Genomic DNA, 17,115 nt, shown 5'->3' with positions numbered 1-17,115 from the left:
AACACTGTGCTCCACTGAAACCCTCTATCTCGAAGTCTGGAAATCTCACCACATCTGCAAAGGGCTTGGACAACTTACCATCAATAAACTAGCTTAAAACCTACTTGCCCTGACAACTACAATGTAAACATATCCGGTGTTCTACCACTGCAATGCGATACTCTCTCCAAGTTTATGTGAATCATCCCCCCAGTGACTGTGAAGAGAACTGGAAACCATTGTCTGTTTACTGATTATTGGAGCTTCCTTACCAAAAAAGTACAAACACAAAAAAATACATCTTCACTGAAACAACTTGGGAACTCCTCTGTAACATCCCTGTAAACCAGACATAAATATTTAACTAGGCTTGTATTAAACTTCATTTGGATGTTGGGTTCTGCTACTTAAAGAGTTTTTGGCAAAGATTGCCAGATAAAAGGCTCAGGATGCTATATTTCAGCAGGCTTCCAGCCCAAGTGCCAGTGCTTTGCCCTTGTGCTGGCCTGGAGGCAGAGTTGTGCAGGGTCAGCATTTGGGACAGTTCCAAACCTCAGTGCAACAGTGAACTGGAGGGGCTTTCAACCCTGATGTACACCCTCCATCAACTACGTTATTTAACAAGATCTACCTCTGAAACCTTTCCAACCTGCTTCAAAATGAAGTATTCCAACTTGTCCAATAATCATTACAGCAAGTAATGGAACAACTAGAAACATTAGAAAACAAAATGTTCAGTACATATATGCATGTTACATACCCATCTCTGTCCTGAAAACAGGACAAGGAAGCTTTCTTATTCTCAGTGCTGCAAACAACACTTCTAATGCAACATATCCACGTAGCAAGTCATGTCCAAGGCTCTACAGTACTCCTCTATCATTTTGTGAGCTTCAGGATTTCATTTTCTTTCCATTGCCATTGTCTGTGGCTTTTTTCCTACCCAAGGAAGACTCCAGAAAATTGTCACAAATAACACTCCTTGCACAACATGGCCAGGCTGGAGCATTTTAACAGTCTTATAGGGCATCTGCTGCTCACTACAAATCAGGCATCGGATGTACACTGCTATAGCAGCAGCTAGAATCACACAGGAGTGCCACGGTCATTCAGATGAACAGCTCTTCATAACTGCTGTCAATGTTTAGAAACATTAATTCACTTTTGAACAAGGCAGAAATAATTTCTTTATAGCATTTGAGCCTTGGACAGTTGGCGTTATCCTGATTTCACAAGGAATGCTCATAAAACTTACTAGTACAACAGGCCAAAAAGACACACATGAATAAGGCACAACGCCCCCCTCCTAATGTTAAAAAGTGCAAAGTGCATCTACTGTGCATTGGTTTCCTTTAACCTATAGAATATGTGCACAGAAACACTGGATAAAAAAGTCTGTGCATCACGCAGGCGAGCAAGATGTAAAACAGCAAATTGCCTACCAGTGTGTTTCAGTCTATGCAATCCCACCCTAGAATCATGGAATCATTAAGGTTGGAAAAGACCTCCAAGATCATCAAATCCAACCTTTGACCAAACAGCACTGTGTCAACTAAACCACAGCACTACATGTCACGTCCAGTTGTTTTTTTAACACTTCCAGGGATGGCAACTCCACCACATCCCTGAGCAGCCTGTTCCAATCCTTAATCACCCTGTCAGTGAAGAAATTCTTCCTGATGCCCAGCCTGAACCTCCCCTGGGGCAGCTTGAGTCTATGTCCTCTCATCCTGTCATTAGTTGCCTGGGAAAAGAACTCGACCCCCACCTGGCTACAACCTCCTTTCAAGCAGTTCGGGGTAGTTCAGAGTAACAAGGTCTCCCCTGAGCCTCATATTCTCCAGGCTAAAAATAACCGTGACAGTGAGAGTAGGAGAGAGAGGCTAAACCACCAGCCCACTGACTTCAATCTTGGAAAACCCAGTGCCCTCACAGACATAAATAGAGCTCTGATTTAGATGGCATTCGGACAATGTCACTGGAGAACTTGCATGTAAAGTACACTCCAGTAGGCATAAATGGGTCTGCCTTAGAAATCTTGTAGCATGTTCGTGTCCAGCCTAAACTTATTTGGAGAGTTTTTGGCCAGAGGTTGCTTTGATCCCCTTACAATAGCTGAACCTGAAAAGCTTTTGCCCGAATAGTTAGAAATTAGACTACATGCCACACCTAATAAACACAGTGAAGCCTCTACCTTGGATTCACAAGGCTTTGGAGATTTTGTTGTTATGGTCTGGTTTGGTTTTTTTCCCCAAGCAAACTCCTGTATTAAAGACAAAGACTGACCACTTTCAGCAGGAATTCAGAGTGCTTCCTGCAAGGAAGCAGTCCTGCCTTGAACTGTGGGATTGCACAAGTCAGACCATGACATGAGACTGAAAGCCAAGCCAAGGTTCAGCAATGGGGTGCAATTTAGGTAAGGTTAAGGCTGGCCTTGGAGGGAGCTTTTCAGATTTTTCTGTTGTGGATTAGTCTTGCCTCAGAGAAAACTTATTCTTCTGGATTACTTTTAAGTAATGAAAAGTCCCTCAGAAGAGGCATAGGATCTGCAAGGTTATTAAAAGGATTTGAGAGTCTTTGAGACAGAGAAAAAAGTGCTCGTTTGACCAAAAAAAAAAATTGCCTTCCTTATTTGGCTGTAGTTTTGTGTGTGTTTCAGAAACAGTTGAAACACTGGAGAAATTTTAAGTATTTCTACACAGACTTGGAATTTATTTTTAATACACAAAGCATTCCTATACAGTTAGTAGTTGTGCAAACTGACACTCGAATTTCCTCTTCCATTTTCTTTCTCTTTCTGTTTTCTTCTCTCTCACTCCCCCATATGGGCATTAAAAGAAGTCTCTAGGAGTTTGCCAAAGAGGCCAACTGGCACAGACTTCATATACGATTAGATGACATCTTAAATACCAGGTCAGGGTCTTCCTAAGAAATGCCATTGCTTCAAGTTGCAAGAATATTTTTTTTCTGAAATATTATTTTACATATACACCACTAAGGAGAATAATCTTGGAGGAGATTTGCCCTAGTTAACAGAGTTGAAATAAAGCAGATTTCAAAAGATGAATTGTAAATTTGAATAGGTCAACAGTGAATTAAAGCTGCACTTGCAGAAAATAATTATTTTCCTTAGAGGGAACTTTTCTGCTTTAGGGTAGGCTGACAAACCACCTTAAGTTTCTGCAGTCCAGAGATGGAAAACATCCTTAACAGCTTCCGCTAACCTATCTTTGAAGTCCTGCAGTAATTATGTAACTGCTCTGGAAACAGGAGAGGCACAGCCAGGAACCCTGCCTCTGAGCAGAGCACATGGGAGGGGAAAAAAACAAACAAAAAAGTCTTTGCTGAATCCTTGCTCTTTGTAGAGACTTCCCCCCACCTCAGCCTTAGGCCAACTTGGATGGGAAAGCTGCAGCAAGTGTCAGGCTTTCAGTGTCTGTTCTATTCTTGGGGATTTGTTGTGGAGAAAGAAAGTGAAGCCTGAGCACCATGTGAGCAACTTTAACATGAGGGCATAAATGCCAGGAGAACAGCTCCCTGGCTCCTTTTGCCTCTGTGGGAATAAGGCTGCTGTGCCTTTCACTGAACTCTGAGATCTGAGGTTTAGAAGAAGTGTCCTCTTTACAAAAAGGTGTAGAAGATGTCAAAGCTAATTTCACAGCCCACTCTTCCATTTCAAATTTGCAACCAAACTCAGTCCTTGTTTCTGCTTTTCTAAGTCCCGAATAACCTCACTGTAGTGGTTATTTCGTCCATGTGAACAGTAACAACAGCTGACCCATAATATCCAGGTAAGTGTTAATTTCAGGCCTCAACAAATCCAAATGTTTTGGAAAACTTATCAAAGATTGATTGATGTTTGCTAAATTACATCTAAACAGATTCCTTGCATTAATTTCAATTAAGATTAGGTGGCAATTCATAAATGCAAGTGGCAGTGCTGTTAAAAAAAAGAAAACCATTACAAACTTTTTTTTTGAGAACAGATTTAAAACCAGGAATTTGGAGGATAGGAAATAGCTGCAAAGCATGTTAGAGTATGGAAGTTGTACCGTAAGCAGCAGAACAGTAGAACCTCCTCAGGTTCATTATCATCTGCAAATTACAGGACACTTGTACCACTACAAAAAAAAAAAAAAAGAAGCTAAAACCTAAAATATAGTTCTGCACTGGTAACTGGCAATTACAGGAGATTGCTAAACTGCAGTATGGAACAAAGAGTAAGATTTGCAAGAGAAACAACTAGCAAGCAATTTAAACTGGCAGAATGTTAACAAAAAAAACCCCCAAACCAAACAAAACCCCCCACCACAACCAATCAAAACAAAACCCACCAAAAAAACCCCGAACACCAAAATGAAACATCCAAACTGAATAATGAAGGCAAGAGGATTAAACATATTTTCATGCCAGTATAAACTATTCAAGATGTGAACTTTGTAGCCGAAAGACTATCTCAGTCACAACCTGTTTTAACAGTGTATAGTTTATTCAACATTTAATGGCTTGACTTAGTAAACCTTTAGAAAATCTTGAGCAAATTCCATTACTATCATGAGGCATCCTAATTCTAATCAGTTAAACATTAGGACTTTTTTGGGAAAGAGTTTAGCCTACTTTATAGTTTTCTTCCAAGAGGTAACCTGGGAAAACAGATGTACCTTTTTATGTTTAACAGGAACATGAAACTGAGAAATAGTTTCAGAATCAGAATATTCCACGTATTTCAAAAGAAGAGAGTTCTGTAAAGTAAAAGTATTTAAAAACCTAAGCTATTTTTAGCAAAAGTACCACAATCTGGTCCATTTCCTGTTGGAAAACAAGCTGGATTTACCCCTCACTCCAGGGGGCAAGTATTCTGCTCACACTGAGTTCTCTTCACCCTTGTTACACCTCTGGCGCATCCCGACTGTTTTCCTGTATTGTCATAATGATTTGTTTCACTATTCGAATGAACATTCTGTAAAATGAAGGGTGGTTCAGGTAACCTGTTAAACACCAGAACAGGAACAAAGTCTTTCTTTCCTTGTCTGACAGTCCTGCCCTGGAAACAGTGGTCCATGGTGAACTTTAGAAGGTCAAAGCATGAAAACTCTTCAGGGGTTCTTGCTCTTGGTAACATGGGAGATGCTGTTCACAGAAGCCAATTACTTTCTTCACGTTTTTCTTTCCATTTTCCTTCCACATCTCTCTCCCCCTGGATCCTTTGCACACAAAGGCAGGAACAAGCATCCTAAACTGTCACAAGCAGTCTCCACACTGGTCTCCAGCTCGCATGTTGCCAAAGCTAAAAATGTGCTATAGTAGTCAGTCCAAAATTGGGTGGGTTTGGCCTTTCTCTTACAGCTCGGGGAGATGTTCAGAGTTAAAAAAGGTAGTAAAATTGGTAGGACATTAATGGTATTTCTAACCCAGCTGCACATGCATGGACATTTCCCCGGGGGAAAAAAAATCTCTAGAAAAAAATAAGATCATTGTGCTCCAGACAAGCTTAGCAAGGTTATTGCTGTCAAGAGACCATGTGTTCCCAAGAAGCCAGGTAAGATTTGGGCTGGAATTACAGTTAACATAAATTTTAGTGCAAAGGGCCATCATTTCAGTTAGGTGGATTCCTAAAATACACCATGAAAGAGAAGCCAAAGCTTTGTTGTTCAATCTTGACTCATACAAATTGTTCTTCCAATGAATTGTCTCTTAAAATAGAGAGATTCCTGGAACAAGGGGAGAGCATTCCTGGAGCACCTCTGAGAAGCTTTTGGGGTGTTTCATCTAAAAAGATAGGTTTCCCTCTTAATTCAGATATTAATTTCAGTTACATGGTTCAATATATATATACACATTTAATAGTAGGGGATGCTTCAGTCTAGACAGAAGTTTTTTTTAAAGAAACTTAATGACTTTTCACATATGAAACAGTTAACTTGAAAACCATTAATTACCTTCAGGAACTAACAGCATTAAAAATGTCCTTAATTAAACACTCAAGAAAACAGCCGGACTAATCCTAGAGTTCTTTAATAGTGTGAGGAATGCAGTGATTTTTAACAGGTTTAATTCCTTAGTATGTTGTCCTGGCTAACACTTGTTTTGGAAAGAAAACCCAGGAAAATAATTTAAATAAAACTTATGAGAGGTACTGGTCACTAAGTCTGCTGTAAAAATCTCCGTGCAGGAAAAGTGAACAGACAATTTTCAAATTATACAGAAATACACCCGGACAAGCAAAAGCAACACAAGAGTATATTAAGAGCCATAATCATTTTAATCACTCATCCAACAGAAATTAATTTCTAGCAACAGTTTCTGGGAAAATATATATTTTGAAAATATATACCACTGCAGCTGTGAATTTCATCATATTTAGGAACTTCAATTTCTCTACTGCCAAGGCTGTGCTCTATTTTTTACTTAGATTGGGCCTAGATAATCACTTCAAGAAGTAGACCTAGATCTACAAGACATGCAACATCATGAGACTAACCCCGAAGCTCACAGTCCATCTTTTCTTTCCTCATTTGTTCAAATATACACCAATATATAAATCATATCCTATTTCAGGTAAAAATGGTGTTTCACTGTCAGGGGTCATATGCAGCCTTTAACATTTCAAAACGATGTCCTGATTCCTGTACTGCCATTTCCAGGAGCTTTCAGTCCCTTGGGGTAACCGACCATCTCAGCAGTTCCCACAGGACCCCTTCCCTCCCCTTCTCTGCTGGTACTTCTACACTTACCTGTCCTCACTTCTCACTTCACATCATACTTCACTACTCCCTACCCTCCTGTCTGCTCCTGGCTTTCCAGCAAGTAAGTGTCTCTGAAGTTCATCCTGCTTTCAGTTTTCCAGCTGGAGTTTGCTTAGATGTTTTCTGGTGCCAGCACTGCTGCATAAGAGAAACAAACTTTATTTTTGCTTTCAGCTTAGGGCTGTTCGTGGCCAGTAGAGAGCTGGTTTTGTGATCCTAGCTAGGCAGAGAGGAAAGGGCTAGTCAAAAGGTACTTGAATACCTGCATTATTTTCTCTCTGCCCCTTTATTAGTCTCAAATACCACTCTTCTCTTTCAAGCAGGTTCATCTATTCTCCTTCTGCTCATTGTGACAACATGACATTTTAACCTCCTCCTTTAGTTACTTAACAGTGTCACACATCTGTACTAGACACTCTTCCAGATATAGGATTGGGTTCAGTGCCATTTCCAAATCATCAGGTGCTTTCATTGGCCATTACAGCATTTTGGTGTGTTCTTAGATTTTAGGAAAATGAGGGAAGACTGTACTTTGGCAGAGAGCTGTGGAGCCCAGCCCCAGGAAAAATTACTGCCAAGCTGGCCTTTTAACTGCAAATTCCTGCTGTTCCAAGTTCTGTAGAGACAGAAAGCTGCAGACTGCTGGGGGGGGTGGGCATGGGCTCCAACCCTTACAGTGCCCAACCTGGTGGGCTAACAGCACACTGGTGTGGAGAGCCAAGAGCTGCAAAGAGACCTCAGCATGTCCTTCCTGCATGCTCCCATTCCCCCCTTATTCCACACTCAGCTACAAGGGTGGATGGAGGAAGGCCCTTTTACACTGCTCCCCCAACAACACCTAGAGGGCAGTTATTAAAAACAATAAAATTAGAATCACAGAATATTCTGAGTTGGAAGGGACCCACGAGGATCATCAAGTCAAACTCCTGGCCCTGCACAGGACCATTCCCAAGAGTCAAACCCCATGCCTGAGGGCATCATCCAAACACTTCCTGAACTGTCAGCCTTGGTGCTGTGACCACTGCCCTGGGGAGCCTGTTTCAGTGCCCAACCACCCTCTGGGTGAAGAATCTTTTTCTAATATCCAACCTAAACCACCCCTGAACCTCCCCTGACACAACTTCAGGCCATTCCTTCACGGTCTGTCACTGGTCACCACAGAGAAGAGATCAGTGCCTGCCCCTCCTCTCCTCACCACGAGGAAGTTGCAAGTGCAGTGGTCTCCCCTCAGTCTCCTCTAGGCTGAACAAACCAAGGGACATCAGTTGCCCCTTGTACAGCCTTCCCTCTAGGCTCTTCACCACCTTCACAGCTCTCCTTTGGACACTTTCTAATAGCTTTACATCTTTACAATGACCATCCAATGTTTTTTATATCAAAACAATTGCAAAAATTCACATATGTGATCCAAAAAAATTTCTGCATATTCCAAAGACAGTCAGGTACCAATCACAGCTAAACTGCAAGATTACTTCATGTTACTAACCTTACTTCTTTCCCTTGTAAGAAAACAAGCAGAATTAGAGAGCACTGTTGAAGAGCTACAGAAAAATCAGGATGATTTTTACAAAGTGCGAAAAAAGAAAAAAAGAGGTCACAGCAGATCTAAAATTCCCATCTTAAGGCAGGAAGATAAAAGCACTCATTTTTGACCTCTTCTCCATTTATTTTTTGCTGTTGACAGCCAAGACAGTGTTAAGATTCACTATGAAATTACAGCCTGTTTCATGCAGCACTGTCAAAAAGCTCTCAGATCCAGAATGGCAAGAGCCCAGCTCACAACACTGCTTTTTCACACCAGAACAAGGGGGCCTTCAGTGACTGGAGAAAATCCAGAGTTTGACTACAGGGACTGAGGGACAGAGGAGGTAGGAGTGCATACTTCTGAAGTTCAGCCCCAAAAATGCATTCCATACTGTGACTGGGAAAAACAAACTCCCTATAATATATTATAAAGGTGATCTGAAGCTATGGAAGTGCTCTCTACCACACTGTGACCCTTGAACAGAGATGTTAAATGAGGGTCCTGTAATTTCTCCAACTCATCTCCAGTATGGCAAAGAAAAGCACTCATGCTGTGAAGTTTAAATAAGTCCCACTAGACATCACATTTCCCCTCCTCACTAGGAAGAATGGACATGGTCACACCACAGATACTTGAGACTCCCACACATCACTGCTCTGGTTTCATTAAATTCACATGCTAGAGTTTGTTCAAGGCTTAAGAGTAAAAAAGTATGGGAACATCCTGTACAGCATTTTCACTAATATACAGGATTTGGAACTAATCTTGTTCCATTCTGCAAACACAAGCCATGTCTATCTTCAGTTTTTTCCCTTCATTGTGAATATTCTAACGTTTACTCCATATCACCCAAAGGACACAGCAGGCATCACCCACTGTTCACTGGTTAGCAAGCAGAGCCTTTTCCAAGCAGGAGCAGAGAAAAGCCACACAGCTGGCTTTCATTAAGAGCCCTGAGGCTCAAGGTTCCCATCTCAGTCTCCCCAGTTCTTGTACTTACTGTTTGCTGTGTTCAAGTGAACTAATGGTCTCTATACGTACCTTCAGTCTCCATTTGGGAAATGCAGGACTGACTTCAGTTGCCTCTTGCTTCTGGGCTGAAGGATGGATATACTGTGTACTTCAACAAGTATGGAATGGCCTCAAAAGCATGTGAAACACACTGATATCCAAGCCAGCATCTTTACATACAGGAAGGATTAGGCTTATTAAAATTGCTTGCTTTGCAATGCATCATTCTTTCTCCCACTCTCAGCAGTTTACCAGGATTTCTAAGTTAACTCCTGCAATGCTGGGAACTTGCTTTTCTTCATAAAGGGGTACAAGCACTGGAAGAAATACAGAAGAACCATCTAAAGGGGAGATCACCTGGACAAGGCAACCTAAACATAAGCCAATCACATCTTTCCCCTTTCATCTGCTCTTCTGAAAGTATTCAAGTGACTAATTTCTGTTCAGACAAATGTCAGAAAGAAAACAAAGGACACGCATGAAGACAGCACCAAAACAGCTCATTCACCCAGTTCACAGACCCACTGGCTCTGGCAGTCAGAGGCAGGCAGAACAACTGCCTGGTCAGCACTTGTAGCAGGGGAGAGAGGAGGATAAAGGCATTTTAAGAAATGCTGCCTGTGTTCTAGGGACAGAGAGAGGTACATGGATCAGCTGGGTTAGCATTCACTGAAATACACCCATGGCCTGGTGCCCAGGAACGTGCAGCCATCGTAATACAAGGATTTTACAGGTCAAAATGGAAGAACACAATTCCCACTGCACACAGGGGCCTGGGCTGACTAGAGCAGAGCAGGCTGTAGCAGAGTGACACCTGAACAAGAAGACAGACACAAGCGGATTCAACCAGCAAGTTTAGCAAGACTCCAGACACTGAATACAGGATAAGCATAAGTGCTACTGACTTTCAAATCTAAGCCCAGAAACTTGGCAAAACACCCAGATAGAGCAAATAATACTTAGAAAAGCTACTGAGCCACACAGGTAAGCTCTGTGCTGATGAATGAATGCACACAATAAAAAAGTGACAAAACCAGAGACACCACAAGGGATGGGACAACAAAGTACACACAGAATTTACACAAATGCATACAATCTGAAGTTTAAAACTGGTTCATGCTTTAAAATTATTAAATACAATAACTGGTTAAAGTTTCAGTGAGAAAATATGTCAAAACAGTAGGAATTATGGTGTATTCTTAAGACAGATCTCCATTAGGAAATTACTGAATCCATCAATCGTAGAACTTGATTGAACTGAACAATAAGGTTTGACGACAAGACAATCGAGCTGAAGTAGACCACCAGATACCCTGACCTTACTACAAAAGAATAGCAAAAGCACACTTTTCTGAGCTACAAAATATACAGCACACCCCTTAGCATAGGCAAGGAAATATTTTTTGCCTTCTCTTCATCTTATACCTAGTATCAGATTAGAAAAGTAGCTGTACTGCCATGTACTGCTTCTGACTCAAAAGATGTAGGATGTTTTTCTATAACTTTGCACAAATACACATCTCTGTTCCTATGAGCTTAGAAAAACTGGAAAAAAGATGAAACTCTGTTCTTTTCCTACCCCACTCCACATCCCCCAGGAAAAGAACCCTCAAGATACGTGGGCCTACTAAGACCAAAAGATGCTGCAGTTCTTGCTGTGGCAAAAAAAGCCTGAACTCTCAGTGGAAGGCAGCTGTAAAAGGTTAAACAGACATGTTTAATTCAGAGAAGTACTCTGGAATTTCCCCACAGAAACAGCTCAAGAAATATAGCTACACTCTTCTAAGACAGAAAACCGATGGAGTCGAGCATGCATTGTACTTTGAATACTCACTTAATCCAAAGTGAGGAGCACCTCCTATGCAAACTTTATTATGCAAATAGGTTAATCCCCAGGTTCCACATTCAGACATTTAAGTGAAAACATTAGAAATGGCCCAACTAGAATCAAAGACAGCAAAAACAAAGACAAGCACATATCTTTCTGTGACTCCTAGTTCTCATTTTTCTTCCTCCTTTTCCCAGTGATGACAGGCTGACAGAGAGAAGGAAATATACATCCACCCGGTACTCTTCCATACAAGTAAATACAAAAGAATCAAGTGTTTATTGGAAGTCTGCATGAAGGCACAGATGAGCTTGATTACAGACACATCATAACAATTACAAATATATGTAAACACCTTGAGATATACAATAAAGCAATAATACAGCTAATACAGGAATAAAATGTAACCTGCTAAAAAAAAACAAACGTCTTTGTATCTGAGGTTCTTACAATAAGCTCCGATCCACACCAACACAGTGTAATGCTCTTAAAGTCATCACTTGGATTCATGCTCAACAAATCTGAACTTTGGCCATTGTTTGATCCAAATTGGAACAGGCTTCCTTCACTAGGATCAGAAAAAACATAGGAACAACCAGCTAGACACCCCATCAACCTATAATGAGGCTTCACTGGTTCTCTAAATATACAAGAGCAAGGTACCAAGGTACTGAAATTAAATATAAGCTTCAGAAAAGCTCAAGGATGCTTGTTCCACTTTTACTTGCATTTGAGGAAATTGCTGTATTTCTGCAGGAAAGGAACAGTCTACAGCTGTCAGGTGATTTTTTTCTTCCTCCACAGGAGGCTTAGATTTCATCTGAAACACCTGCCAAAACAAAAGTCAGCAATCACAAACTAAAGTGCCTTGGACAGCTTAGGTTTTACCACTGGAATAAAACATCTCTGTTCATAGATGCAGCATTAAGTTATATCATGAGATAACCCACCTTTGCACATAGAAGACTACTTCCAATATTTCTGTGGAAAGGGGAATTGCTTTTTGTGGGTTTTTTGTTATCGTTGGTGGGGGTTTTTTTAAATTAGATAGCAATGCCATAAACTTAAAGAACAGCAACACAGCATTTTTTCAAAGGAAATCACACACACACACACACACACACACACAAATGTAGTTTTAGTACAGGCCTAGACAAAGAGTACTCTGAGCAGCAGTTTACTACAGGGACACACAGTTTTCTCAAACTCAACCCTCAACCATCTGTCCTAACTCCTCACTTCTCTACAAAAATTTTATAACCTCCAGAGCCCCTTTCCAGTGAGGAAAGACTCCTATCCAGGTAACACATGCAGAACAAAACCTAACACATTTCTCCTGACCCTGCAGCCACATCATCCCAACCTAAAGATGAGGTAGTACTTTTCTTTGGAGCCCAACTAGTTGAGTAGGAACAAGCACTGTTCTCCCTAAAGTAGAAGCTGCCTGGAATGCAGCACCAAACTCCACAGTTTATCCCCTCCCCAGGACACACCTCTAATCCAAAACCAGCACCAGCTGCTTAAAAAAAAAGTAAATCACTATATGAGCACACACTCCTCTTTAACTACGACTGCATTGTAAAGGCCACAGTCTGGCATACTCAGTGACTTCCTCCTGTCTACAAAGTGGCAATGACTCAACTTCTGTTTATACTGGGACTAATGGTTATTACCCAAAAGGAACATGAAGATATCCTGAGTATTTATTACAGTGAGATGTGGAAATTAAAAAAAAAAAGTTAAAATATTAAAAATTTTAATCTGAATCCAAAAAAGGGCTGAAAGAGGAATTCAGCTCCTCAGGGAACTGAGAAACCAGATTGTCTCTATGCATACAGTCCATTTCGTAATTAGGGGCTCTGTTTGCTCTCTCTTCAGGAGGAGAGATCTTTCCCCTCAAGGAGGTTACTGTAACATATGCATGTATTATAATTTTATAGCTTACACCCATAAACCTTCTGGTTTCTTATGAGATGGCTTGAACTGGAGAAATATGCTCTGCATAGTCCATGCTCTGTAGACTCCCAAGGATCAAAAAGAAATGGACTGCCATGACTGAAACAAAGAGGAAACATCAAAAGAGTTGAACAGTATTAGAACTCGTACTGCTTGTAAAACTAAGCATGAGGATTAGAAAAAGCACTACAAAACTTAAACAAGGTGCCTGGATGCATCCTCTTGGCAAGCAATAATCAATACCGAGGATGAGAGGATTGTGTTCCTTTGACTGACAACTACTCAAGGCTCTTTTATTTGTCTCCATGATCAGCTTCCATTTTTTTAACAAAATATCCAGAGTCTATATGGTCTCCTGGCAGCAGTGCAAATTGCACAGATCCCAGGAAGCGTTCTTGTTTTCATTGCGTTCAAGACTGCTGTGCATTCAGCTGAAGTGCACAGGGATTCCACCCAGGCAGCTGGATTCCTAAATGCAAACATTTTTACAGGAAAGGAATCCTATTCTGTTCAGCTCCAGTACAGTGATTGCCAGTAGAAAAGCACTGACAACTTCTGGAAAAACTCTGATAGTACTTTCTGCCCAGGAATATGCTCTCAGAAGAGTACATGTAATTAAAACAGTCTTATCTGGCTTTTAGCTGGAAAACTATCTGCAAACAGTCCCACCTCTTCTTCCAAAGAACTTCTCTGGAACAAACTGTGGATAAAATACACTCTTAACACTCTACAGAGTATCAGCTGCATTCCAGTGTGCAAGCCAGATCCCTTGAGAGAAAATATAGAAAGAAAGCTGCTTGATTGTCAGAGAGGAAAGCACTGCTAAAACAGCTAAAAGGTAGATTTTATTTTTTTAATCTTGAGCTGTAAAGGGGTAGGCTCACAAAATGCTCATCACAGCTACAATTGCTTCTGTGGCCTTACCCAACTCGTGAGGATGCAGCGTGCCACTGACAGGCATTAGTGAGGAAAAGGACAGCAGAAACCCACCCAGGTGCTTCTAAGATAAACCAAGCACTCAAGCCCTCAGGGTAAGCTGGACCTCACTGTCAAGTGAGTTTCTCCAGTCTATACGAGATCCAGTAAAATCACAGTTGTGGAATCATAATTCATGACTATAATTCACAAGGGAAACTGAAAATCCATTTACATTTATTAGGAGATGGTTGTGCACAATTTCTCATCTTATTCAAAAAGTCTACAAATAGAGTTTAACACTTCTGATTGCAAGCAAATGTTTGTTCAATGTTCTTAGTTCGATAAGGCCAATTAAGCGCCTTGTTACACTTCCAAGATTCAGTACACATTTGTCAGTTCTTTACTTTCTTCTGGTAACAGTCCCACTGGAATAGTAAGGAAAGTTCACTAAGACACTTTATAACAGCAGCTGAACTTGGGTTATGCAAATTCAGTTTTGGAATATGCTTCAAACATAAATTATTTTAGGCAATTTTCCATTCTGAGATCTTAAAACACCGTCAAAGGCTCTTCCCCTCCCGCCCACATTTGTACTACCATCACCATGGGCTTGCACTCCGTAGAGCCATAGATCCAAGAATCTCAAAGCACTTCAGAAAGGAGGGCACATTTCAAATAGTGTGATACTTGAGCTGGAATCCTACTTAAAAAAAATGGGTTTTTTTTTTATTCGTCTTATGTTTACAAAAGGACAAGCGCCAAACTAAACCGATCCTACCTTGACCTTCGTCCCACCTCGGACTGCCTATCACCTTCTCACATGCAATCCTACCACTGATTCAGGAGCTCTGTTTAATAAGAATGCTCACAGCTGAGTTTCCTCTATGGAAAGGTGAGCATCTGCTATGGTCAATTATTTTCAGATGGAAGCACTTGGTCAAATTTTAGGTCTGCCACAATCTTGAGAATCACTTGACTGCGGAATCACTACCGTAGTTACTGTAATTTGATAATGCACTTGATCCCATATTGGTTTAAGAAGTGTAATAGACTATATATGCATTTCTCTAAATTCTCTCAGAGCTGAAACTACATAGCTACAGTGAAGAAATCCTAGTTTTGTCTTAAGCAGAACATTTTACAACATTATTTTAACTTACTACTTTGATTTAATGCACTAATTTTATAAGGATTTTCAGTTTGCAATCCTGACTGAATAGGTGAGCGGCAAACATGACAATATATGTACAAGTGTTAGTATACTACCAGAATGCTGTACTTCCTTCTCAAAAATGTCCTTAATAAAGCATTAGGCATGTCAAACAAACTTTTGTAAACAAAAGATAAATTACTCATGTTCTGCTCTGATTACAGCCAGATACATATTCTCATAAAATAAACATTCTCTTGTCATTTTCCATGGCCCACATATCCATATATATGAGGTAAACCACTTAAAATTATCAATAATATATAAACCTCAGTACTCAACAGGAACCTCAGGGAAAATGTAACCGAGTAAGATGTCAATATCAAGAAGTGACACTTTGTTCCACTGCAAAGTGAAACCAATTTATTTGTGCTAAATGAATGGAAAGAATGTATTCAGAATACATTTCTTTATACATTGTACCGGCTTAGGCTGCTAAATAAGCATTCATTAGTGCCATGTTGTGCTACTTTCTTGTACTCCGTTTCTACCAAGCAATACAAAGTTTTGGCTGTTATGCCAATATATTCCTCTATGCTCATCTTATTTCTAACAGACTTTTGAACATTTAGAATACCTGTTGGAACTTTGCTTCAGGGGAATCACAATTAATATATTTTAACAAGAAAGAAATTATCATCAGTTGTTCTCTACAATCACATCGCCTTCTGCAGCAAAAAAAAAAATAAAAATCAAAGAGCACACTTGAATCAGCAATCAGTAACCTGTGGGCAGGACCACACTTACCGAGGTCACTGTGACAGTTCACACAGTATGGGCAGCTTACAGGTTAATGTAGATGTCAAGTGACATCATCAAATCTTAAGGTCCACGAATTGTACATTCCACAGACTCCAACAAGCCAGTTCCCTCATTGTAAAATTCTGACTGTACCATACGTTTGAGGTGCTTTTAAACAGGAGAAATATGGATGTGTCCTGTGTGCTGAAATAGGCTTACTTGCTACGTAACACAATAGAGTTTGTGTCTTGGGCACTGATTAGGGTGTCTGACTCACTTTTGCACTAGAAGCTGTTATCTTAAATGACTGAAACATAGTGCTGATTTTCCATAAGCTTGGTAAACACTGTAATAGTTCAGAATTTATCATGTAGCCCATCATGCCTTTCATTTTCTGCAAATTGTCATGAAAAAATATAAAAAGGTATCCCTTTAATTTTACAAACCTAAAAGCCAGGAAAATGAAGCTTTGGAGCCAAGCAAAACGACGTAATGCCGTATTACCAAACAGAGTAGCAAATGTTCCAGCCAGAGAATGGACATACATGTAGTTCAAGTAAACACTGATGGAAAACTTTGTTAAGTTAGTGTTGTAGACCCACAACACTGGCTGCATTTTATACAAACGTTTACAACACAATTAACAGTGAAGCCTATATAACCTCAGTGCAAATAAGTCAAATCCAAATATGCCAAGTTAAGCCTTTGGCTTTTAGTAAACTGCTCCGTGTTATGAGTCCACTTCTGACATACAGACTGCTGAGCACATGCACTAAGGCTGAGAGGAGGGATGCACTGAATGTTGAAAATTGGCTGCCTGCGACGCTGCGGGCGGGACCGAAGGTTGCACAGGTGGTGGAGGTGGTGGCGGAGGAGGCTGCACTGGGGTCTGCGTGTTTGGAGAAGGAGGAGGAGTGGGACGTTTAAATTTGTCGGGGCTGTTACTTCTTCGTGGTGAAGGCCTCTGCAGAACAAATATTGAAATCATGTTTAACAACACTCCTGAACAACGTCAGGTGCAAGTCCTCTAATCTTGGCAAAGGAAAAAAAAAAAATCAGAACAATTATGTGGGGAGAATAAATTTCAAAACATTGCAAGAGTCACCATACAACTTTTACATAAAATAAACGTTACTCTGAAATGGAGTAGCAAAGGGAAGGGGAAGTACTCTTGACATCAAACAGAACATGCATTCCTTCC

General features: G+C 40.5%; 1 protein-coding gene across 1 annotated transcript in view; it reads right to left on the bottom strand.

Moving 5' to 3' along the window:
- Positions 1-11,339: 11,339 nt before the first annotated feature.
- Positions 11,340-17,115, bottom strand: part of CCDC6 (coiled-coil domain containing 6) — a 51,144-nt gene continuing 45,368 nt past the window's right edge. Inside the window, exon 9 of the mRNA XM_064662422.1 lies at positions 11,340-16,878. Within this exon, the coding sequence (XP_064518492.1) occupies positions 16,687-16,878 (192 nt within the window). The 3' untranslated portion in view covers positions 11,340-16,686. The remainder of the gene's footprint in view (positions 16,879-17,115) is intronic.

This window comes from Pseudopipra pipra, chromosome 8 (assembly GCF_036250125.1).
Source record: "Pseudopipra pipra isolate bDixPip1 chromosome 8, bDixPip1.hap1, whole genome shotgun sequence".
NCBI classification, from domain to species: Eukaryota; Metazoa; Chordata; class Aves; order Passeriformes; family Pipridae; genus Pseudopipra; species Pseudopipra pipra.
Note: the sequence above shows the minus strand (reverse complement) of the source record. Positions and strands in the feature narration are given on the sequence as shown.